The sequence below is a fragment of the Geotrypetes seraphini genome, chromosome 15 (genome assembly GCF_902459505.1).
Source record: "Geotrypetes seraphini chromosome 15, aGeoSer1.1, whole genome shotgun sequence".
Taxonomy (NCBI): domain Eukaryota; kingdom Metazoa; phylum Chordata; class Amphibia; order Gymnophiona; family Dermophiidae; genus Geotrypetes; species Geotrypetes seraphini.
The window spans coordinates 25,704,181-25,729,579 of NC_047098.1; the positions used below are offsets into that span (position 1 = coordinate 25,704,181).

General features: G+C 41.5%; 1 protein-coding gene across 12 annotated transcripts in view; it reads left to right on the plus strand.

The window, feature by feature from the left end:
- KIF1B (kinesin family member 1B) overlaps positions 1-25,399 on the plus strand; it is a 195,786-nt gene that overhangs the window by 17,942 nt on the left and 152,445 nt on the right. For all 12 annotated transcript variants that reach the window (XM_033922756.1, XM_033922757.1, XM_033922759.1 and 9 more), the window contains 2 exons: positions 14,471-14,547; positions 24,154-24,333. In XM_033922756.1, the coding sequence (XP_033778647.1) occupies positions 14,471-14,547; positions 24,154-24,333 (257 nt within the window). The remainder of the gene's footprint in view (positions 1-14,470; positions 14,548-24,153; positions 24,334-25,399) is intronic.

Below are 25,399 nucleotides of genomic sequence, written 5' to 3' on the forward strand. Positions count from 1 at the left end.
ACAGACAGACATCTATTCTAGCACCCGTTAATTTAACGGGCTTAAAGACTAGTAAACAATATTCCTTGTGAAGATTCTGTTTGAGTTAGGTAATAGTTTTCCTTGGTTAGGGCCATCTACAACTGTCATCACAATGTGTGAAAAACTTCTAATTCTAGAAAAAGCTACATATAAATGGCCATGGCTGAATACTGGTTCTTGTAAGTCAATGCCCACTTTTTCTAAAGTTTGGCCCTGAGATTTATTGATTGTCATGACGAAGGCTAATGTGACTGGAAATTGTCGCCTTCGTAATGTAAAGGGCAAATCAGTGGATGTTGGAGCCAAATCAATACGTGGAATAAAAACTATTTCTCCTTCTGCTGAACCGGTTATTACTTGAGCAATAATGAGGTTTGTTTTTAAGTCCTTAATGATGAGGCGAGTACCATTGCACAATCCTCTTTTAGTATTTAGATTTCTCAGCAACATAATGATTGCTCCTTTTTTTAAGGTTGAGTTTATGTTTTGGCATACCTGTTGGAGTTAGTTCATTGAGGAACTCTATGGGATAATTTTGTATGTCTTCCTGAGTGGAATCATCAATTGAGGTGGAGCTGAGATATGTTACAGTCTGTCCTTCCAAAATGTTGAGTACCTCTTCATTTATGGAGTTTACATCAGAGTTTTTTGCACAAAGTATAGACTTTTTAGTGAATTTAGCAATATCTGTAATAGGAATTTTTTCTCCAAAAAAATCTTTGATGATATTTTTTGTGATTAAAATTTGGGAAGGTATTTCAATAATGTCATCAGGCAAGCTGTCAATGTGTGGTGTGTCACCATTACCAACTTTGATAAGCCAAATGCTGAAATCAGTGTCTATTGATCGAATATTGTTTTTAAGGCTTAGGACTTTGAATTTGGGCCAGAGGTTGCTATTCTTTATACATGCCTCTAAGATTTTTGTGCAGTCAACATGAGGCACCACAGGAAGTGTTTGATGGAAATCTCCACCAAGTAAGAGAACTTTTCCTCCAAGGGGTTTTTTATTATCCATTATTTCTTGTAGTAGTTTGTCAACCACTATAAGAGCTATAGAGGGGGCCATAGTACATTCGTCCCAAATGATTAGTTTAGCAGATCGTAAATTGTCAGCATCATTTGAATTTTTTTTTTCCCTTCCTTGAGTTATTTTCCCTTTAATCTATTTTTTGTTCTACAAACATATTGTAACTTTCCCCCCCAATCCTCACGATTCATGTATGTTAACCCAGTATATTTTTATTTAAAGTCATTGTATTTGTCTTTCTATTTTATTTGAATTGTATATCGCTTAGATATTCAATAAGCGATTTATCAAGCACTAATAAAACTTGAAACTTATACGCATATTTGATATTGAGTTTTCAAGTATAGGTACGGGTAATTTGAATTGGGAGTGGTATGTTCTCCCACCCTTAAGAAGATTTGCTGCTATACCTGTGGAAGCTACAGGAAGTGCAATGTTACCTTGTGCACGAAATGTGCAGAGAAGTGTTGTGTAAAGGTAGGTTTTACCACTACCTCCTGGGCCATCTAAGAAGAAACAACGGTGGGAGAGGTTGCTATTTTGGGTTGCTGACAATATTTAAGGTTGTCATCATTTGTTCAGCTGTTTGTTTTTCAAAGTTTTGGTCGTAGGTATTTGTTAGTATGTTAGTATTTGGTATATGTATGGTAATCCAAAATCTTCATAAAGAGCCACTGTTGGTCAGTCAGTGACATGCCTTAATGCTGAGCAGCGGCATAACTTTACCCATACAGCTTGAAATCAGTAAGGCAGTATAATTTTTTTAATTAACTTTATTGGAAAAAAAAAACCCCCAAAAGAATATCACTAGGGGACACAACCCCCCCCCCCCCCCAACATCCCAGAGCATTAAATAAGTAATAATATAACAATGTAACAATATATAATATAGAACAGTTGAGTTCAATTCTGCCGTTCAATAACATGCTTACATCCCCTTCCCCTCGATATATCATATTATATGGTTCTTATAATCCCACAGTTCTCTACTTGGATTCACTGCAGTTCACAATAAGATTGATGATTGGTAAAACATTGTGTATGGTAATTCACATAGGAAAGGGTTAGTGTTGGTTATATTGAGAGCTTTGTGTAAGACTGTTTGCTTGAGAGTGTTCACCTCAGTGAGAGGTTAGGGAAATGTCTGTGTTTAGGTACTTAGCCTAGGGATCTGATGTGTAGAGGTGAGTTTTTAGCATTTTCTGGAAATATAGGTACATAGTAAGTTATCTTATATGTGCCGACAGTTTATTCCAAATCAGTGGTGCTTGAAACTCGAATGTAGACTCATGTGGTTTCTTCTGACATACTTGCTGAGAGGAGGGGAAGGGAATTTTGAAGCATTGGTTTCTATGCGTTGAAGAAGGATGGGAAGACATTGATACCAGAGGTGAGCCCGCTAGAGTTTTCCCCTTTGATTGCCTTGTAGATCATGCAGGCCATCTTGAAATGAATTCTTTTCTACACAGGAAGTAGTGGGAGAAATTCCAGAGTGAGAGTAAAATATCCAATCCAATTGGGAATTAGTCAGATCTCATTGCAAATTTCTGTGGATATGGTTTTGTTTCGCTTTCCTTAAAGAGGATGAGTAGGATTTAGAGAGAAGGGTTCTTTCTCCAGGAATGTTTTGCGCTTCGTAGTTGATGTTGTAAGAGTGATAATTTCAAGTTTTATTTAAATTTGATGAATCGCTTATTACATACTAAGCGAGTAACAGTAAAATATAAAATAGATCTAGAGTTCAATGTACAGCATTAAAAGGGGTTAAAGACAGACTGACAAAACAGACAGACTCGGATACATAGGGGAAAAGAAGAAAGAAAGGGAGACAGTTACAAAATTAATATTTTTCATAATTAAAAAGAAAGGAAAAAGCCAAATAAGGTAAGAACATGAGGAGCGGGATTAAGATTATTAAAAATGGATTATTTAAAGATTAAATGCATCTCTAAAAAGAAAAGTTTTTAAATTATTTTTGAATCTGCTGAGATCTTTAGCTTCTCTTATATATAAAGGCAGGGCGTTCCAGGTTTGAGGGGCCATCACTGAATATATATCGTGACGTCTGATTCCAATAATTTTCAAAGAAGGAACCATTAGCAACCCCTGAGTTGTGGATCGGAGAGAATGTGTCGTATTATATGGGATTAGCAACCGATCTATAAATTGAGGTTCATTGGATGATACCAGGGCTGAGAGAAATGACAATTAGAGGGAATGAGTTTAAGAGGGGCAGAGAGATCAAGGGCCGATTATCCCAAATTTCAATCTGATTTGCTAAGATCATGGTCCGAATTAGTAGGAAATGGGTCACAATGCTTGAAAAAGTGCTCAGCAGTTAAGGTTTGACAATTTCTAGTGTACTTTGGGGAACAAGAAACTGGATCACCAGGAATTAAAGCAGATGAAGAAACCGAACAAGGATGTTGGAGCACACTGTGAGGGTATTTGTTTCCTTGGTTTATGGAATTTTCGTTCTTCAGTTAGTGACCATGAACAGATAATTTTGACTGCACCAGGTTTGGCTTTTGTGGTGATTAGAAACCCAAAATATGAGAATTGCCTTCAGTAGTCTTTAGTTTTGATAGAGGATACCAAGGAACTGAAAGCAGCCCCAGCCCCCTAGAAAGGTGAGTATTGTCTGATCTGAGCTGTTTTTCTCTGGCTCCATCTGCTAGTAGGGGAACATAACCCACTGGTCTGGCAAGACTTGGGGCTCCTTTTACAAAGGTGCGCTGGCGTCTTTAGCGCACGCACCGGATTAGCGCGCGCTAGCTGAAAAACTACCGCCTGCTCAAGAGGAGGCGGTAGCGGCTAGCGTGCTTGGCATTTTAGCGTGCGCTATTCCGCGCATTAAGGCCCTAACGCACCTTTGTAAAAGGAGCCCTTGGTGAAAGGATATTAACAGGTGAAGTCCAATTTTACCTTTATTCCTTTTGATTTAAATGTGCTACCTATTAGTGTCATGAATTGCTTCCTCATCGTGGTACTATTCGAAAGTGCAAATAACTATTCCCTATTTATCTATTCCAGTCTTGTGCTTTATTATCCTTTGCAGGACTTTTTCTCCCCTTTATTTCAACTCTTCTTCCCTACCCATATTCTTTTAAACTCTTGAGGATTATGATAGCACAGAAGAATTTTTTTGTAATTTATATTTATAACTGTAAACAGCTATAAAGTATTATCCAAACACAGTACAAACTCATATGATCATAACCATTTCAAAGCCAGTGAACATTCTTGTTGACTTTTATAATACATTTTTCTCCTTTTCTGCCCTATCTTATCTTCTACCCAAAGAGATTCTGAGGGAAAGGCTTTGACAAATAATCTCGCTGTGACAAACCCTACCTTTCCAAGCTTTTATTGCCACTTATGGACTGCTCTTGCAGTAAGAAGGAAGTATGAGAACATAAGAACATAAAAAGTTGCCTCCACTGGGTCAGACCACAGGTCCATCGCGCCCAGTGGTCCGCTCCCGCGGCGGCCTATCAGGCCTATGGCCTGTGAAGTGGTCCCTGACTATCCCTATAACCTACCTCTACTTCTATCTGTACCCCTCAATCCCCCTATCTTTTAGGAACCTATCTAAACCTTCCTTGAACCCCTGTAGTGTACTCTGGCTTATCACAACCTCCGGAAGCGCGTTCCATGTGTCCACCACCCTCTGTGTAAAAAAGAACCTCCTAGCGTTTGTTCTAAACCTGTCCCCTTTCAATTTCTATACAACGGACTACTGGCCACTCAGGCAGCGAAGATAGACAACCAAGTCTCCAACCTATTGACAACAACCCCAGACTACAAGATGTTCAGAAAGGAAATAAAAACTATACTCTTCAAGAAATCCCTTAATAAAGCTTAATACCATGATAAAGCTTAACCCCCCTCTTACCATCCCCTCCCTAATCCCAGATCCTACTTTTCCCTCTCTTGGAAACCTTCTCTGATCTAACGTTGTAACCCTTCTTCCATAACTCTTTTTGTAATCCGCTTTAAACCGAAAGGTAATGGCGGAATAGAAATATGTAATGTAATGTAATGAGGCTTCTCCCCGGGCTATTTTTTGTTCTTGAAGGCAATCACAAAAACTGCTGCTTCATTGCTTGAGTGGCTGAACTGAAGACTGAGTAGACCAAAATTTAAATCCAACCTTAAAACTTTTTTTTATGTAGTGATGCATATGACTAGCTACTTCAGACCTTTCTAAGATCTAATTGGTTCTGTAGCTTGATTGTAGATTTTTTTTTTTTAAGTTCATAAAATTTTTATTAAATTTCGGTAACAAAGCTTGAGAATCCATATGGCATCATTCAAGAGAGTATACAATACAGATTATTAAAGAAAAATACACCACAATGCCTCTGTAATAACGTAATGTGTAGATAAAAAGAGAAGAAAAAGAAGGGAAGGGAAAGAAAGAAAGAAGAATGGATATAGAAAGGATATAAGCAAAACATGAAGACCTGAGAATAATACTAAAAGGAACTGGTAACACCTATATTATTAATCGATCTAAGAACTTTTCCCTACCCTTCCCCTTTTATCCTCATGTAACTTCCTTTCCCATCAAGACAATGTAGTTCATCCCCAGTTCTTTCTTTTATTTGCCTATTTGTTTCATATTTATTGTCACTTTGTATGTACTATATAATGTAGTTAGTCTATGAGCTCCTTTTACAAAGGTGTGTTAAGGCCTTAACGCGCGGAATAGCCGCTACCGCCTCCTTTTAAGCAGGTGGCTAATCTTGTGCGTGCGCTAAAAACGCTAGCGCACCTTAGTAAAAGGAGCCCTATGTGTTATTTTCACCCCATTTTTAAAAAAATATTGTACACCGCTCAGTTATACAATGAGTGGTATATCAAAACCGAAATAATAATAATAATAATTTTATTCTTATATACCGCCAAAGCCATAGAAGTTCGAGGCGGTTTACAACAAGAAGCACTGGACAATCAGCGAAGAGGTTACAATCAAAGACAGCAATACAGTCTTACATAATGAAGAAATATGAAAGCTATATAGTTCATTAGTGTTACTGGTTGAGTAAGCAGAGCTGAGAACTTGGCAGCCTCTGTCAAAATGTATTATTCTAGTACGAAATGCTTTATCTTAAGAGGTAAAAGGTACAGGGCTGTGTACCCTGTGATTGTGAGCCTTCGGGACAGTAAGGGAATTTCTAAGTACCTTTCTTTCTTATAATTTTAATGTATATTTTCTGTAAACCGCTTAGAACTTAACGGATGTAGCGGTATATAAGAAATAAATTACATTACATTACATTACACAGGCAATGTATTATTTTCCCTCTCTGCTATTGCATAGCTACTATTACTAGGCTGGTCTCTGTCAGAGGCAATTTCTGGAAGCTGAATAAATGTTGCTGCTGCTGAGAACTTAATTACAGTTGCAATGTAATGACTTTAGTATCTGTTTACAAACAGTATATTTAATTACTAGATACGGCTTTAAAGTATCAGACACACAAGTGAGTGTATGAAATGAGTGGGCTTTAAGACTCAGCCTCTCTCCATGGCTATAATTAAACACTGTTCCCTTTTGTTCACACGGGGGGGACAGAGCACACTATCAGTCTTTGGCCTCCTTTCTGGCTCAGTGAACTCCTCACAATACTGTACAGAAAACCAAAAAAAAAATTCTGCATAAGAGGAGTAGCAATGAAGAGGTCAATGGGGTATTCCACCTCCCACACCCCAGCTTCAATTACCTGTTGGCCCGAGGGATTGCCATATTACCCCTTTTGACTTTTCAAATGTTGGTCGACAACCCTAGGCGTAGTCGATGCCAGAGCCTCCACTTACCCTCCCTTTAGGCAGTCAGCCAGTGCCAGCGTCTCGCCTCCTCCCTGGTGCCTCTCCGTGCCTCTTCCCTTCCAGCATCCCCCCACTGGCTGCTCAGGGCCCTGTCTGGAGGGCCTTCATGCATTCACAGATGTCAATATGATGACATCATGCATGTGTATGACATCATCATGTTGATGTCTGCGCACTTCCAGATGCCCTCGAGCCAGGGCCACCAGTTTAGTGTGCCACGGCTTCGCAAAGTTTGCGAGACACTGGTCTATAGGCTTAAACGCCCCATCCCAGACAACCTTGCTCTCTCCCTATTGTACTTTTTTCTATCCATCCTCCCAAAGACTCTGTATACCTTCAAGCTGCACCCCTCACCACCACTAATTTATTTCTCTCTGCCCATCTCCAGCACAACTCCCAATTTGCTAGCTGTCCCTAGGTCCACCTTAGGATCAAACCCTTTATCCTTAGTTTATCATTTCATTTATTGTTTGTTTAAAATTTGATATGCCATCATTTTCAAAGCGATTTGCAAAGTAAAAATAATCGATATCAAGTAAAAGAAATAAAACTACAAAGGAAAATAGAAAAGACACAGTCCAACCCGGTAAAATTCCAAATTTGATTGGGTTATATCTCTGTCACTCTTTAATCTCCTAAGCTTGCTCTCCAAAAACTATCTGAAAAAAGTGAATCTTTAAAACTCATCTAAAGTTTAGTGTAAGACAGCTCTAATTGTATGTGGGATGGCAAAGAATTCTATAGAGAGGAACTAAACAAAAAAAAAAAGTACAATTGTGGGTCGATTCCCAACACACTTGAGATGGAGATGGAAAAATTAAACAGTTTTTTGTTAAGGAATGAGGCGTCTGAACAGGGCCATAGGGTATTGTTAAAGAGGCAAGATATTTGTTGAAGCCCAGTGCATAATACCCTAAAGAATCTTGAACAGTATCCTATAATGTACTGGAAGCCAACATTTTTCCGTTAGAAGGGGAATAGAATGATCTTATACAGTGGTCTCAAACTCAAACCCTTTGCAGGGCTATATTTTGAATTTGTAAGTACTTGGAGGGCCTCAGAAAAAATAGTTAATGTCTTATTAAAGAAATGACAATTTTGCATGAGGTAAAACTCTTTATAGTTTATAAATCTTCCCCCCCCCCCCTCAAGGCTTGCATGTTCCCCCTTCTTTGCAGTGTCCTCCAGCTTCCCTCCTGGTCTCCGGTCTTAGTTTCATCTAATTACCGCATCAATGTAAATACATTTTCCATTCCCTCTTTCCAGATTGACCCACAGTGTCTCTTCCTTACCCTGCAAAACCTGCAATTGTGTGATTTTAATATGATCTTTAACATATAACGCTACTCTCCCTCCTTTTCTTCCTAGTTTGTCTTTTCTGAACAGATTATAGCCCAGTATAACTACAGTATATCCCAGTCATGGTTCTCTGTGATCATCACTAAATCCAACTCATCCTCTTCCATCACAGCTTCTAGATCCAGAATCTTGTTTCCCATACTTCGAGCATTAGTATATGCTTTCCAGACATTTCCTCCTTTTCCAAGTTTCCAAGTTTCCAAGTTTATTAGTTGGCTTGTTCAATCGCTTAATCGAATTTCTAAGCGATGTACAGTAAAATATACTTTCATAGGGAAACAAAAACATTACATACACTTAATTAATTATAATATAAACAAAAGGAAAGAGGGGATGAAATACATTTTTTTTATAGTAAAGAAAGAACATACAGGGGAAATACAAAAGGAAGTTGGAATAACAAAAAAAAGCAGAATAATTCACTAAAATAACACTATAAAATAAAATTTAATTAATTTGCAAATGCATCTTTAAACAGAAAGGTTTTTAACTCGCTTTTAAATTTCCCAAACACCTTCTCCTCCCGTAAAAACATGGGAAGCGCATTTGTTTAGTGATTCACTTACCTGAGGGCTTATACTCACTGCCCCAACAATTCTAGTTTAAAGTAGAGAGTTGCGCGGGGACAGAAATCCCACCCATCCCTGCCCAGATCCTCTCCGTCCCCACCCGTTCCCATCAGGATCCTCTCCATCCCAACCCCACCCATCGCCGCAAGGAATTACCTCCATCCCCGCCCGTCCCCATAAAAAGCAGCAATTACTTCTGACAGGATCATCAATTCCACAGTTTATTTTGTATTTGCGCTGCTGTTTTCCTTGTGGAATCTCTTTGGTGGAACCCTTTTTTTGTTTTCTGTTCAGGTAATTAACTTATAAACCCCCTCTTTTACTAAAGCTGACGTGTCCATTATATTATATGGACAAACCCTGCTTCTAAAGCCTTCCATCACTGTGGGAGTCCCATTGGCTAGAGGGGGGTCCCCATGGGATTCCCGTGGGCCAGAGGGGGGTCCCCGTGGGAGTTCCGTGGGTTAGGGGGGATTCCCGCGATCCCCATTCCCGTGCAGACCTCTAGTTTAAAGCTCTCTTCAGTAGGTTAGTCAGTCTGCTGCTGAAGCCACTTCTTCCCTTCTTTAATAGATGCACACTATCCCTGCTCAGCAGCCCTTGGAAAATCATCCCACGGTCAGGAAGTTGAAACGCTCTCGATGACGCCATCCATGCAGTCACGCATTCATTTCTAGGATGCAAACTTCCCAGGCCTTTACCCTCGACAGGGAGGAACAATATGTGAGGGAAGCTTATAGTACCTCTTCTGTGACAGGAATACTGTATTTTGTGCGAAATTGTTACAACCCATGCTATATCTTTCCTGGGGGGGGGGGTGAGTTTGCTGCTCCCTATGTTGTACCTGGGTGTCAGGTCAAAACCGCGTAAGACAAAGGCGTGCGCCGACAACTGAGCGAAGCGCAGAGGTGCGCGCCGAAGAAAATAACTTTTTAGGGGCTCCGATGGGGGTGTGTGGGGGGAACCCCCCCACTTTACTTTATACAGATCGCGCCGCGTTGTGGGGGCGTTGTGGGGGGTTTGGGGGGTTGTAACCCCCCATTTTACTGAAAACTTCACTTTTTCCCTAAAAACAGGGAAAAAGTTAAGTTTACAGTATAATGAGGGGGGTTACAACCCCCCAAACCACCCACAACGCCGCCGCGATCTGTATTAAGTAAAGTGGGAGGGCTCCCCAACAAAACCCCCCGCTGGAGCCCCTGGAAACTGTCATTTTCTTCGGCGCGCTTCTCCGTCTTGCGCTCAGTTGTCAGCGCGCGCCTTTGTCTTCTGCGGTTTTGTCTATGAACCTTGTACCTGTTCTGTGGTGGGACATTAAATACGTGAAGGAAGCTTGCACTGCCGCTGTCTGTGTTGTACCTATCCTGTGATTTACAAACACAAACCGCTCTTTTTTTTTTTTTTTTTTTCCTTTCTGTTAGTATAACTAAAACTAATATTGTAATAGAGGAAACAGGTAGAAATTAGGGTTATGAATGTCAGGTCGCAATGGCAGTAATCGGGGCAAGAACTGGCAGATGCTGGACATGTACAGTGCTTTTTGGTTTTACTTCTGTCAGTTTTGCATATACAGTGGTGCCTCGCATAACGAACGCCTCGCACAACGAACGCTGCACACAACGAACTTCATGTCTTGATTCACACAACGAACTTCATTTCACACAACGAACTTCACACAACGAACTTCGTTTCACACAACGAACTTCGTTTCACACAACGAACTTCATTTCACACAACGAACTTCACACAACGAACTTCGTTTCACACAACGAAGTCGCCCGAGCTGCCGATGTATTGCATCCTTCCGCGCAGGCACTGCAGGCAGTCGTTAGTCACTGCGCTTAACTGCCCTCTCTCACTGTATACAGTCGTCCTTTTAAGATAAACTCAATATTTTTTATATATCATGGCTTCTAAAAAAAGCAGGAAGGTGATTTCTGTTGAAATGAAACGGGAAATAATTAGAAGGAGTGAATGTGGGGTAAAACAGTGTGACCTCGTCAAAGAGTTTGGCCTCAGCAAGACCACCATTTTCACCATTTTGACAAATTTATCTTTTTTTATGTCATCTTAGCATATTTTATGCTGCAGAACGAATTACAGTATTTTTTTTAACATGTATTGTTATGGGAAAACGCGTTTCACATAACGAACTTTTCGCATAACAAACTTGCTCCTGGAACAAATTAAGTTCGTTGTGTGAGGCACCACTGTACAGTAGATTAGCACATGCAAATCGGCTTTGAGAGTGCAGCGAGAAAGCTGCTCTCAGCTCTAAAGCTCACGTTACCATTTTGTTGTCCTGTTGCTATGTAGAGAGCATCACCCCCCAGGAGTGTTCTGGAATCAGGCAGAAGGCCTTTTCTGCGCACTCAGCACAGGCACGCATATATGCCCGGCTCACAGTTTGTAATCGCTGTGAGCGGCATCAAATAAGAGAGATTTGCTAGCAACTGTTGCTATTTGTGGCTGTGGTGAGATCCCCAGGACAGGATGAAGCATCTGTTAGAGGATTCAGGAAGGAGAATTCTGCAGCTGTCTCCCCTTTAGATTGGCATTAGTATTATGCCAAGGTGCAGAGCAGAAGCTTGGGAGTGGGAATCTGACAGAACCGTTATGTACAGCTAAATCTAACAGTGTACTGGGAAAACAGAGGCATTCATTCCTCTAATTCCTTTTTGGCTGCAGCGGCAGAAATTCCTTGTGGATACCATAGGTGGTGATCAATACTGACACCCCCTTTCATCTCCGCTGTCTAGGGGGAGAAAAAAAAAATGACGCAAGTAGAGAATGACACGGGGACAATTTTTTTTCCCCCATCCTCGCGGGAGCTCACTTCCCGTCCCGGAATTCACTTTCCTATCCCGGCAAGTTCTTTTCCTGTCCCTGCCCCATTCCTGCAAGCTCTGTCCTCATCTGCACAAGCCTTAAATACTTTAAAATCCTAGGTGTTTGAAACTTGTGCAGTTAAGGTGGAACTTATAGGAATAGGTCCAAGGACAGCAACAAAACTTGTAGGGGAAATTGTGTTCCTTCGGGGACAGGGAAAATTTGTCTCCGTGTCATTCTCTAGATGCAAGCACAAATTTAGGCAGAAATAGGAGATCTGGCCCTTGCTTTTCATATTTCTTTTTGTGATAACTCTATACCAATTGTAGGTGTGGGCCAGAATTTGGGGTTCTCTGGCACAGAAATTGCTATGGTGCTTAGCAGACACTATCTTTACTGCAGGGCTCACAGGAGTAAAGCAGGATGTGCAGAAGACAGCAGTGCACTGGTAGTAAATGACCCTTAAGTTAACAGGATATCATAACTTAGTGGTGTGTGACAAATAAGCCTCTCTAACTTCTCCTGGTTGTGTTGCTTGGTTTTAAAGCTCCTGACTAGCATTTGGATGAAATTAATTCTGTTTTTCTTCCTCTCCATCAGGCCGATGTTCAGAATCTAACGCCAGCGCTAGGCTGCTCACATTTTCAAAGGGCATGAGTGCAGGGAAGCACTATATGGGCTCTGAAGATCAGCATGTAAATACAGTCAAATGAGCTGCTTAGTTATTCCCATCCAATGCTCAGAATCATTACATTACATTACATTACGGATTTCTATTCTGCCTGTGCCTTGCGGTTCTAGGCGGATTACAATATAGAAATTATCTGGGCAGTTCCAGTAGAATTACATTTCAGGATAAGGGTAAGTTACAGGAACAGTAAAGGATAATGATACTTCAATTTCACAGAAGATAATACATATCACAGAAGATAATACATGTCAACTGAATCAAGTTAAATCGGGTGTAGTGTAAAAGAGTTACAGTACATTCTGGATCACAGACAAAGAGATACTATAGGTGGGTGTTTCCGTTGATTGGGGACTCATTGGGTGGTGGTTAGAGTGATGGGAGATATTTTTTGAACAGTAGTGTTTTTATTTCTTTACGGAACTCTTTTATGTCTGTTGTTTTGGTCAGAAGTTTTGAGATGTCAGAGTCGATTTTAGCTGCCTGTGTCCCCAGAAGGTTGTCGTAAAGTTTCTTAAGACGAGTACCGTTGAGAGGTGGGTAGGTGAAAAGGTTCTGCGTTCTCCTTCTTCTGGGTGAGAGGTAGTAGTGAAAACGGTTGTTTAGGTAACTGGGTGCCGTGCCGTGGGTCACTTTGAAAATGAGACAGTAGAGTTTGAATTGTGTTCTTGCTTTTATTGGTAGCCAGTGAGATTCTAAGTATGCATTGGTAATGTGGTCGTGTTTGCTGAGTGAGTATATGAGTCTGAGGGCTGTGTTCTGGATGGTCTGTAGTTTTTTTATTGTGTTGGTAGGGCAAGGTAAGTAAAGGCTGTTGCAGTAGTCTACAATACTTAGCACAAGGGATTGGACAATGATCCTGAATTGGTCTTTATTAAAGAATTTTCTGATTTTTCTTAGATTTCGCATTGTGAAGAATGCTTTTTGGGTGATTTTATGGATTTGTGTTTGCATTGTGCAGCATCTGTCTAAATGTATACCTAGGATTTTGAGGGAGCTCTGTATTGGGTACTTGATTGAGTTTACTTCCAGTTCAGTTAGGGATGGTTTTTTGTCCTTCTCTAGTAGCGCCCTTAAAGAAATTCTGCCCTTTTGCGGGAACCCTAATGCCAGCTTGAAGCTAGCATTAGGATATTTTTCTGGCCTTCGGCAAACAGAAAGAGGGAGGAGGTGACTGGGATGCAAAGGTAACTGAGGGAGATGCTGGGCTGCTTTCTCCTGCACCTGCCTGAAAAGGATCAGACTGGAGATCCGAAGCATTTTACTTTTTCTGCAATGGCCAGTTCTGTGTGCAGCTGGAAGACATCCACCTCCTGCATAAACCCTCTTTGGACCACAGCCTTCGGCCAATGACTGTCCTCTTCCTGACTCCCCAGTTTCACTGGGCATGAGCACAAGAGCTTTGCTCTCTGTGCAGCTCTTGTGTACATAAGTAAGGCAGGTTCTGAAAAATAACTTCCTAATGTTTAGCATATGATTTGCATGCTATTAGTGCTGAACATTAGGAAGTTATGTTTTTTGTTTTTCTGCAGTATTCTCCTGCGTGGAGGAGTTCTGAACATCGGCCTGCATGTCCCTATTCTTTCTTCCCTTGTAGTGCTCCTCAAATGTCTTTTTGCTAGCATACTTCATACTTTTGGTGTCAGGTCAAAAGCGCGCCGGGACAAAGGCGCGCGCAGACAATTGAGCGCAGTGCGGAGGTGTGTGCCGCAGAAAATTACAGTTTTTATGGCTCCGACGGGGGGAGCTTGGGGGGGAATCCCCCCCACTTTACTTAATAGAGATCGCGCCGCGTTGTGGGGGCATTTTACTGAAAACTTCACTTTTTCCCTGTTTTTAGGGGAAAAGTTAAGTTTACAGTAAAATGTGGAGGGTTACAACCCCCCACAACTCAGACGCGATCTCTATTGAGTAAACTGGGGGGGCTCCCCAACAAAAACCCCCGTTGGAGCCCCTAAAACCTATAATTTTCTTTGGCGCGCGCCTCCGTCTTGCGCTCAGTTGTCGGCGCGCGCCTTTGTCTTTTGCCGAGTTGTCTATGAACCATACTTTTATTGTATTGTATCGCATTGCATGCACCTCTGCATCCATGGAATATCTCTCATGGTTGTTAAGAATTTGACTTATTATTTGTCCTAGGTATTATCAATCCAAAGAATCCAAAGGAGCCACCTAAGTCCTTCAGCTTTGATTATTCTTACTGGTCACATACCTCGGTAAGGATTTCTGCTCCATGTTTGCCTATTCCAAAGTAGTGAACTATTTGGACTGTCCTCCTGTATGCATGAACAATATGTGTGTTTACTAGTTGGATAGGCTCAGAGTGAGGTACATTGCCATGAGTGTGCCTTATAGGAGGTAAATTTGTGTGCTAAATTTGTGCTGGAACTTTATTGTAGACAAAAGAGCAACAAAAAAAGAAATCCAACCGAATCTGCAGAAAAACCACCAAAACAGGAAAACCAAACAAAAACTGCAGACAATGTACACGATGCAGGCAAGAATTTATTGTACCAAAGTTAAAATGCAGTAATAAAAAACCTTTTTACCAACCAAGAGACTCAACACGGTCCGTGTTTCGGACAACACGCCTTCGTCAGGGGTCCATGGTAAATAAGGTGTCCAATGTACCGCAAAAAATGAAGGTAACGACAAATGCCTGTGTATTACACCAAGAGCCGCTGCCAAAAACCAAATCACTCAAGTGATTGTATACCCCTGACGAAGGCGTGTTGTCCGAAACACGGACCGTGTTGGGTCTCTTGGTTGGTAAAAAGGTTTTTTATTACTGCATTTTAACTTTGGTACAATAAATTCTTGCCTGCATCGTGTACATTGTCTGCAGTTTTTGTTTGGTTTTCGGAATTTTATTGTAAATATTTTTGTTTAAAATTTATTTTATACCAGCTTTTTTGATCCCTGGTGATTATGATTTGGAGAGAGAATAAACATCCATCATCAAGAGGCATACCTCTTACCAGTAATGTAATAGGAGACTAATATTCACCCACTTAACCACTGCTTAACACTATCTCAACACAGTAATGACCTCTCTTCCCAGGGAAGGAGAGCAGCTTGTGTGAGGCCCAGGCTTAGCAGGAGCTGTCCTGCTCAGCTCGAGCCTTCCCTTTGGGAGTGAAAACTGAGTCTACCCAGATTGTGCATTTCCTAGTCAAGTTGATTTTTGCTGAGGGGATGGGGGGGAAGCAGGCAGGGGGAGGTGGTAGGTTCACTGGCATATATTTTATATTTTTTTGAGCAAAGCTGACATTACATGAAAGCAAAAGTATTTGTGTTCTTGATGCAAAACAGACCACATGGGAAGTGAAGTTTAATGTGATTATTATAAATCACTATCAAACTTTTTTTTTTTTTTTTTTTGCAGTAACCTAGTAAAGTATCAAAACAACAGTTTGGCATTCAAGAAGAGCTTACAGCAGAGTACTGAAATATGTCTCTAATTTCATGCACAAATTGCACATATGACACTTTTGATTTCAAGCAATGATGATAAGTTTATGCAATAATGTATTTCTTTTCTACTCTCTAAAAGCTGAGATTTTGTTTCACTACATGTAACCATCTTAAGCAGTGTGGTCTTGCAAGCAAATGCATATACAGTAAATGCTGCTATAATGTTTGTTGAAAAAGTAAGTATTTTGTAGAGGACCTTATTTTACAGGTCTGCTGAAACCTTAAGAAAATTAGGTTGATATGATCTTTATTTAAACTTACACTACTAATGTAAATTATTCAGATTAATGTGTCAGTTTAATTTCCTCATTTCCAAAAAAAAAAAAATATATATATATATATACTTAGAATCTACACATGAGGATACTTCCAAGGTCGACCTCAATATACAGTATATGAAGAAAAAAGGCTTTCCATTTCAATTATTTATTATTCTTTCAGTCTCTAGGTTCCAGCTTTATCCCAGGACAAGCAAGCAGCATATTCTCACATATGGGTGATGTCATCCACAGAGCCCCGATGCGGACAGCTTCACAAACAATCTTGCTTGAAGAACTTCAGAAAATTCGCAACTGCATGAGTGTTTTCTCCTCAGCGTTTCCTCAGTTCTAGTTTTTCCGTGGAGTTGAGAAGTCCGTACTTCGAGGCTCTCTGCGTGTAAATTAATTCCTTCCAGCCATGGCTCGTATTTTCTTCGTCGAGTTGTACTTGTGATTTTATTTTCTATATAAAAAAAAATTAATTATATTTTTCTTTTGTTTCCGTTTTTGATGGCAGGGCCTACTCCGCGGCCTCAGCCTTCGGGCTTTGATTTGGCTGAAGCCATTTTTCCCTCCATGTCCTGTCCGGTAACCGGATTCAAAAAGTGTAGCCAGTGTCAGCGCGCAATTTCAATAACTGACCCGCACAACTAGTGCACACAGTATCTGGGCCCAGACCGCTGTCCCAGATCTTGTGTGCGCTGCGCCACGCTACAGAAACGGTCTCTGAAGAACCATCGAGTTCAGCAGGAAAAAATCTGCGCGAGCATGGATCTAATCCTGATAAACATTGCCATCGGCCTCAATTTCAACATCACTGAAGCTGGTCTCGACCAAGTTATCGTCCTCGGGGAAGGCTGCACCATCGAAGACATTGAAGTCATCTTCGCCCGATTGTATTGATATCTACATCGATCTCACTGACACAGTGTAAGCTAGCTAAGAAGCCACCAGCTTCCCAGTTGTAGTCTCAGGCCATTCAGGCAGCAAGTCTAATTGTGCCAGCCGTTAAGAGACCACTTAGGCGGCTTGCCTCCAAATTCCGAGGTACATCATCATTGATGTCACCCTCGCCGGAGTGCACCGGGGATACCGTCTACACCATCATTATTGGTGCCTGGGTTGAAAGATATGCTGAAGGATATCTTTCGTAGGGAGTTTGGTAATATGATGGCCAAATTTACTTCCACATCAACACCTCTGTCTGCAGACCAGTATGAGCTCTGCTTCATTGGAAGGTGTCAAATCCTCGAGGCTGTTTCGACATCGTTCCTCCTCAAGTCAGGCTGTACATCATCAATCCAAGTCACTAGCGCTTAAGCATCGATCTTCAATGGGACGTTCTACACCTCCATCGAAGCAACATTGAGGTTCAGAGCAGACATCGACATCACCTTGATATTGAGTAACGAGGCAAGATTTGCAATCCTCGAAGCATCAGTCTTCAAGGCAAAGATCTCCTTAACCTAAGTGGAAAATGTTGAGACACAGATCTTCATATAGGGTTCGATTGTTGGGGCTGAGGCCATCCTCCCCCAAGAATCAATCTTTGAGGCCATAGTCCTCCTTGTCTTGTTGCTCATCGAGGCAGCAGACTTCAGTGTCAAGGCATCATTCTTCAGAGCGCCCTCAACAATCGAGGCATAAGTCTAATCTCTCATCTCTGACTGCTCGATCTGGGAAACATGTTTCTAAATCAAAACATTCTTCACCAATACGCTCTGTCAAAATACGTTCTGCATCCCCTGTTCTTTCCACACCATATCGTTCCAGGGGTCACTGACCTTCTTCTTCTTTGCCTGAGAACTCAGATATTCATTTTCAGCATGATCCTGCGGCTTTCCCATCTTATTTGGTGCCAGAGGGTTTTCCACAGGCAGGTTCTCGTTGTTCTTCTCCTCAGAGAGAAGCTTCACCATCTGAACTGGTGTCTTTCACCAGATTTCTTCATCAAATGAGAAGAACCTTAAGATTGTGCTGGAATCTGATTCTAAATACACTATGAAGTACTTCGATGAGTTTGAGCTCTCTCATCCTCCTAAAGAGTCCCTTAAGCTACCCATGAATGGTATACTTAAACATTCTTTTAAGCAAAATCTAGATACTCCCTACTCAGTTCCAGCAGTGCCAGCCAAACTGGATTCTCGTTACAAGGTGGTTCAGTGTAAAGTGTTTGAAAAACCTCAACTTTCACACCAATTTTTGGTGGTTGAATCCTCTTTGATAAAATCCAACCCTTCTAAGGTGTATGCTGCAGTTCCCCCTGGACGTGAAGGCAGAACATGGACAAATTTGGTCGAAGATTTTAACAGAATTCCATGATGACCCATAGAATTCTGAATTATAATTTTGTTTTCACATCATATTTGAAATATTTGCCTTCTCATCGCATCTCTGAGTTTAAAAATATGTATCGTACTCTTACACAACTTCGAGTGCACAAGGTACAGGCAGCATATGATGCCTTTGAGATGTCTTCAAGAGTCACAGCATTCTCAGTGACTAAGCAATGGTTGACATGGTTAAGACTGATAGATATCATACCTAATCTCCAGAACAGATTAGCGAACATCCCCTGTCTTGGAGAAGAACATTTTGGAGAATCCATTCAAGATGTCACTAAGTTTTGTCTGAGCATGAAAAATCCTTTACCACCTTACTCAGACCAAAAGCTAAACCTTCAGCTTCCAGGAGATTTAAGCCTTCCTCCTATTGAGGCGCTATCCCCCCAAATCTGCATCTTATTCCAGGCCACCGCCAAAGAAGCAGGCTCAACATCAGCGGAAGCCTCAGACACCAGCTGCAGCCAAGCCTACACAACCTTTTTGACCATCTCAGCCAGAACATAACATCAATCTCTCTACCTCTGTCTCCCCCTCTTCCCATCAGAGGTCATCTTCATTATTTTTCTCAATGATGGGAATTGATCACTTCCGACCTCTGGGTTCTCTCCATGATCAAGGAGGGTTATTCTGTTCATTTCCTTCAGATTCCATCAGACCACCCTCCAGGAGAGTCTCCTTCCAATTCATCGCAGACCCCCCCTTCTCCAGGAAGCACAAGCTCTGTTAGCTCTCAGTGCTATCGAGGGAGTTCCTCTGGAACAGCAGAACATGGGATTTTACTTCCTTATTCCGAAGAAGATGGGAGGTCTTTGACCAATATTGGATCTCAGAGCTCTCAACAAATTTCTTGTCAAAGAAAAGATTCAGATGCTGTCCCTGACATCTTTGTATGCCCTTTTAGATCACAATGATTGGTTATGCTTTGTGGATCTTAAGGCGGCACATTCCCATTCATCCAGCCTCTCGCAAGTTCCTCAGATTTCAGTTAGGAAATCAGCGTTATCAGTGCAGAGTGCTACCTTTTGGCCTGGCATCATCTCCCAGAGTTTTCACCAAGTGCCTGGTAGTGGTAGCAGCAGCCTTACGAAGTCATGGACTTCAGATTTTCCCATATCTTGATGATTGGCTCATAAAAGAACACACTTCTCAGGAGGTTACTGTAGCAACACAACAGGCTATTTGGTTCTTGCAAAATTTAGGATTCGAGGTCAATTTTCCCAAGTCTCAACTGCAGCCCTCCCAGTCTCTGCAGTTCATTGGAGCTATACTGGATAATGTGCAAGTCAGAGCATTCCTTCCACAGCAATGTCAGGATGCACTCATTCAACTTTGCCAAACAGCGTCTACCCTCACTTCACTCTCAGTGAGACACATACTGGTTCTTTTAGGTCACATGGCCTCATGTGACTCCTTTTGCCAGACTTCACCTCAGAGTTCCTCAGTGGACACTGGCTTCTCAATGGTTGCAGGCTTTTGATCCGCTCTCTCAGCACATTACAGTGACTTCTGCTCTGCGACAATTTCTTCAATTTTTCCAGCGGTTTGCTTTTCCAGACTCCCACTCATCAGAAGGTCCTTGCAACAGACTCTTCTACCTATGCTTTGGGGCTCAGCTTGATGGTCTCTGTACTCAAGGGCATTGGTCTGCCACAGATCGTCAAAATCACATAAATCTGTTGGAACTCAGAGTGATCTTCATTGCTTTCAAGGCTTTTCAGCATCTTCTTCACGATCAAGTAGTGCTCATTCATACAAACAATCAAGTAGCTATGTACTACGTGAACAAGCAGGGAGGGATAGGATCTCTCCTCCTTTGCAAGGAAGCTCAGAAGGTTTGGAATTGGGCAATTCTTCACAATGTTTTTCTGAGAGCTGTCTACATTCAAGGAGAGAGAAACTCACTGGCAGACAAATTGAGTCGTCTCCTACAACCTTACAAATGGACACTCAATTCACTGACTCTCCATCACATTTTTTCTCAGTGGGGGACTCCTCAGATAGATCTTTTTGTGTCTCCCCAAAACAACAAACTGCCTCAGTTTTGCTTCAGAATTTACTCTCCTTACCGCCTAGAGGCAGATGCTTTTCTTCTGGAATGGACGGACAGGTTCCTGTATGCGTTTCCTCCATTCCCTCTCATTCTCAAGACATTTGTCAAACTCAAACACGACCATGCCACTATGATTCTGATAGCTCCTCGGTGGCCCAGACAACCTTGGTTCTCCCTTCTACTTCAACTCAACAGCAGGGAACCAAACTTTCTACCAGTTTTCCCATCTCTGCTTTCCCAGAGTCAAGGTTCTCTTCTTATCCCAACCTGCAGTCTCTTCATCTGACAGCTTGGTACCTCTCAACATAACTTCAAACCTGCAGTTTTCTCAATCTGTCAGAGACATCTTAGATGCTTCCAGAAAATCTGCCACCAGACAATATTACAACCAGAAGTGGACTAGGTTTTCTGCTTGGTGCGATCTTCATCACAAGGAGCTTCAGTCTACCTCCTTGTCTTCAGTTTTGGATTACTTATTTCATTTATTTCAATCTGGCCTCAAATCAACTTCCATTAGAGTCCATCTCAGCGCAATTGCTTTTTTTATCAGCCACTAGAGGGGAAACCTCTTTCTGCTCATCCTGTGGTTTCCAAAGTTATAAAAGGACTTTTCAATGTCAAACGACCTCTCAAATCACCTCCAGTAGTTTGGGATCTCAATGTTCTTGCTAAACTGTTGAAGCCTCCATTTGAGCCAATATCTATGGTTCATCTGAAATATCTCACTTGGAAAGTTGTCTTTCTAATCGCTCTCACTTTCGCAGAGTTAGTGAACTACAAGCTACAAGGTGGTACTCCATACTCATCCAAAATTCTTACCAAACGTTGTTACAGAATTTCATCTCAATCAATCAATCAATTGTTCTTCCAGTGGTTTTTTCCCAAGTCTCATTCTCATCCTGGAGAATCAGCTCTTCATACGCTGGACTGCAAGCGTGCTTTGGCCTTCTATTTGCAAAGGACTAAGTCACATAGTTCTTCTCCTCAACTTTTTGTTTCCTTTGATCCAAACAAGTTGGGACACCCTGTTTCCAAAAGAACAATCTCCAACTGGTTGGCTGCTTGTATCTCTTTTTGCTATGCTCAGGCTGGTCTGCACCTAGGGGATCGAATTACAGCCCACAAAATTAGAGCTATGGCAGCTTCAGTAGCTTTCCTTAGATCTACTCCTATCGAGGAAATCTGCAAAGCTGCCACTTGGTCCTCAGTTCATACATTCACTTCATATTACTGTCTGGATTCTTTTTCCAGACGGGATGGCCATTTTGGCCAAACAGTATTACAAAATTTATTCTTCTAAATGCCAACACTCCCACCATCCCATTCTGGTTAGCTTGGAGGTCACCCATATGTGAGAATATGCTGCCTGCTTGTCCTGGGATAACTCCAACTTAGATAGTATAATAGCGCTAGATAATATATCAATTCTTTATAAATTCTTTCTTAGTCCAGTTTCTTTACAGCAGTACATCTTAGGAATTCAGATATACACCCTTATCAATAGATACAGGTGGTGGGATTCTTCATGATTCCAAGTACTATTTCCCAACTATTTACTTATTTCAATTATTTTATATAAATATATAAATAATAGACTTAGCTTATTCAAAGTCCATTCCCCTTCCCGATGCGTTTCGCCGAACTTTCTCAAGGTTGGGGGAACTAAAATATAAAGGTTAGCAAAAGAGGGAGTTACTCAACAAGCATTAAATCCCACTATTATTCTTATGCTTAATGCTACCTTATCTTTTTCATATGCTTTATATTTTATCTGGACCTTACTGCTTCTCCTCATATTCTAACACTCTAATTCTACCTTATCTTTTTTATATACTTTATATTTTTTTATTTTACCTGGACATTACAGCACAGCTTCTCCTAGACCTTTTGTTTCCTCCCAGTCTGCCCAGTTTTCTACCATCTTGGTAGATAACCATATAAAGCCCTATACTTGAATCAAAGCTAGTTCCATCTTGTGCATTTTACCCAGCCTCATAACCTTGTTCCTACAACTGCCCCCTATATCTGTCCCAAGCAAGTTATTTGATGTTAGAGTTATAACTCTGACTGCTCAGAACAGGTTACCACAGATTTCTTGAAATCGTAGTACTGCCGTGCCACTACTATTAGGGTTATAACCATGACTGTGTTGTGTAGGTTGCCAGTAGACCTATTCAATCTGAGGCTTAACTTCCAAGGATTTGGATAAGTATTCCTGCATTGCATCAAGAATGGACAGACTGATGGGAATTGTGGTCTTTATCTGATATCATGTTCAAGTTACACTGATTTTTCAACAGTGGACCATGTGGCCAAAATAAAACAGAAATGTAACCAATTTCTAGGTACAATTGGATATTTCAATTTTATCAGTTTAGCATTGGTTTTTACTCAAAATTTCATGGCTTTTCCATAGCTAAGGTGTAAAATCCCCCAAGGGCATGCGATTATGGTGCACCACAATTTTAAAAAAACCAGTTTTATGGCAATAGGTCAAGAATGGTAGGAAGGAAGGTATTGCAGAGAACAATAGAGACTGTTTGAAACGGTTTCTTGGTGTTGACCAAAACTGAATGAATCAGCGAAATCTGCTGATAGGTTTCAGCCAAAACCGAAAAAGATACCGCTTCTCTTCCTCCCCATAAGAATATGGGTCCTCTCAGGCTGCCTCCTCTCCCAAAAGACCAGGTCTCATCAGTGAGAGCTCTCGATAGTCATAGTTACGGAGGAATCGGCGGGGGCAGGAGCAACTATGACAGCTCCTTCCTGTAAGAGGTACTAGATCACCAGGGCAGTTAAAGGTAGTTTATGGGGAATGCCCTTCAAATGGGAGGAAGGGCCAGCATGGTGGCATGCATTTTCTTCCGGTGGGGTAAATGGTTGACCCAGCCTATTGGAAGACCGTCTTTCTGTTGGGGTGGGGTGGATTTGGGCCCAAGAAGATTTGATCTAGTGGCAAAAAGGGAGGGGGGAAGAAGTTTCAGTTTCAGCCAAAAATGCACTTGCATTTTTGGCCGAAGGATGAAACCTGAAATCTGGTTGACTTCCAGAAAAGAAAAAGGAAGACTAAAGGTTTGGCGCTGTTCCAGGAAATACAGTAGCTTGCATATTTAATCTATAGTGTCCTGCTTCCTCTTCTAAATCCTGTCAAGAGATATGCCGCCTAGTTCTATTTCTCTTGCGAAAATTGCTACATTGTTGGAAAATAATTTATTGTGGGTTGATCAGCTGTTTCCTTTCATTGTGATAACCATCTTGCTAGCAGGCATGTTTCTGTGGGTCTGATGTGCTGTGTTATGTTTGGGCGTGAAGGCAGTATGAGGTCATAATCATTTGAGTCAGATCGTTGTGTATGAAAAGTGTGACACCTTCCTTGATCAGTTCTCTATGTGAGAACATTGTGATTCCCTTCCCTAAACGCCACTGGAATCAGATCCATATGAGTGTGTGAGGACTCTGATTCTTTTCTTGACAGCTAGGGCTGTCTGTCAGTGACGATGAGTAGTTACGAGTGAGACTGTGTATTGGTTACCAAGAGTAGATACTTTTAGTGATAGGCATTTTAGTGCTATGATAGGCCTAGAAAATCTGCTTTTTTGTTGCACACTGTCCATCTGCCCACAGATTTGAGTTCTCTTTTATGTTGGGAAGTTTGTTTTGTTTTTGTGTCAAGTTATATCTTTGTCTTTGCAGCAAGAAGATCCATGCTTTGCTTCCCAGAATCTTGTATACAATGACATTGGGAAGGAGATGCTGCAGCATGCCTTTGAGGGCTACAACGTCTGCATTTTTGCTTATGGGCAGACTGGTGCTGGCAAGTCATACACTATGATGGGCAAACAGGAGGAGACGCAAGCTGGCATTATCCCTCAGGTAATTAACCCTGGGATCTGGGTTAAAACTGTTCATTATTACAACTTCTATTCTCTTCTAAGTCTGACAATGAGATAGAGAAGAGACAAGAGCATTGAGCACACCTCAGCCAAAAGAATAGAGATCAATTTAAAAAGTTTTGCCGCTCTTGCTTAGAACCTGATTGAGCTACAGTTCCAGGTGCAGTGCACAGTTGCACTATGCAGAGAATAGAGGACGTTCTAGAAATCCATGCATATTTTATGTCCAGATTTTGAAGACTGATGAAGGAAATCAAAATGATATATTTCGGGTATCGTATCATTCCATCCCCTGCATCAGTTTCGTAGGATGCTGACTGTAAGGAAGGAGATCCTCGAACATGGAACAGTGATTCAGTTTCCTGTCCCCTCTCATATGAATTTAAGGCCTTTCTGCTGTGCTGGTGTCTCTTATCACTGGAGCAGTAATAATAATGAGAGAGTTCCTCTTCTCGTCTCTTTTTCTTAGATCTTTTTATTTCCTCTCTAACCCCCTTTTTTACTAAGGCACGCTGGCCAATTTTAGTGCGCACTAAATGCTAACACGTCCATAGAATATAATGGGATGCGTTAGCATTTAGCATGCGCTAAATCGGCTAATGCACCTTAGTAAAAGGATTTCTAAGTGTTTCATTAGGACTTCCATAAATCCAATTCTTGGCCCATTGATAATAAATAATCCTAGTGAAGGCGTATCATTTATCATTTTATTAATTTGATATACAGTGGTGCCTCGCATAACGGACGCCTCGCACAGCGAACGCTGCGCATAACGAACTTTTTGTCTTGCTCCCTATAACGAACTTCGTTTCACACAACGAAGTCGCCCGAGGGGCCCGGGGGGGGGGGGGGCGGAACTACTCTCGCCGCTTTCTAATGTGAGCCGGGAACAGCAGCACCCTCCTGTCTGAATGCAGTGTTCCATCATCTCCCTCCACCTTACCTTAAAAACCGAGTTTTCCGGCTTTCTTTTTCGGCCAGCCACACACTTTCAAAGAGCAGCACATGCGCGCATGCTCTGTTGTTCAATCTTCTCCTCTGACGCA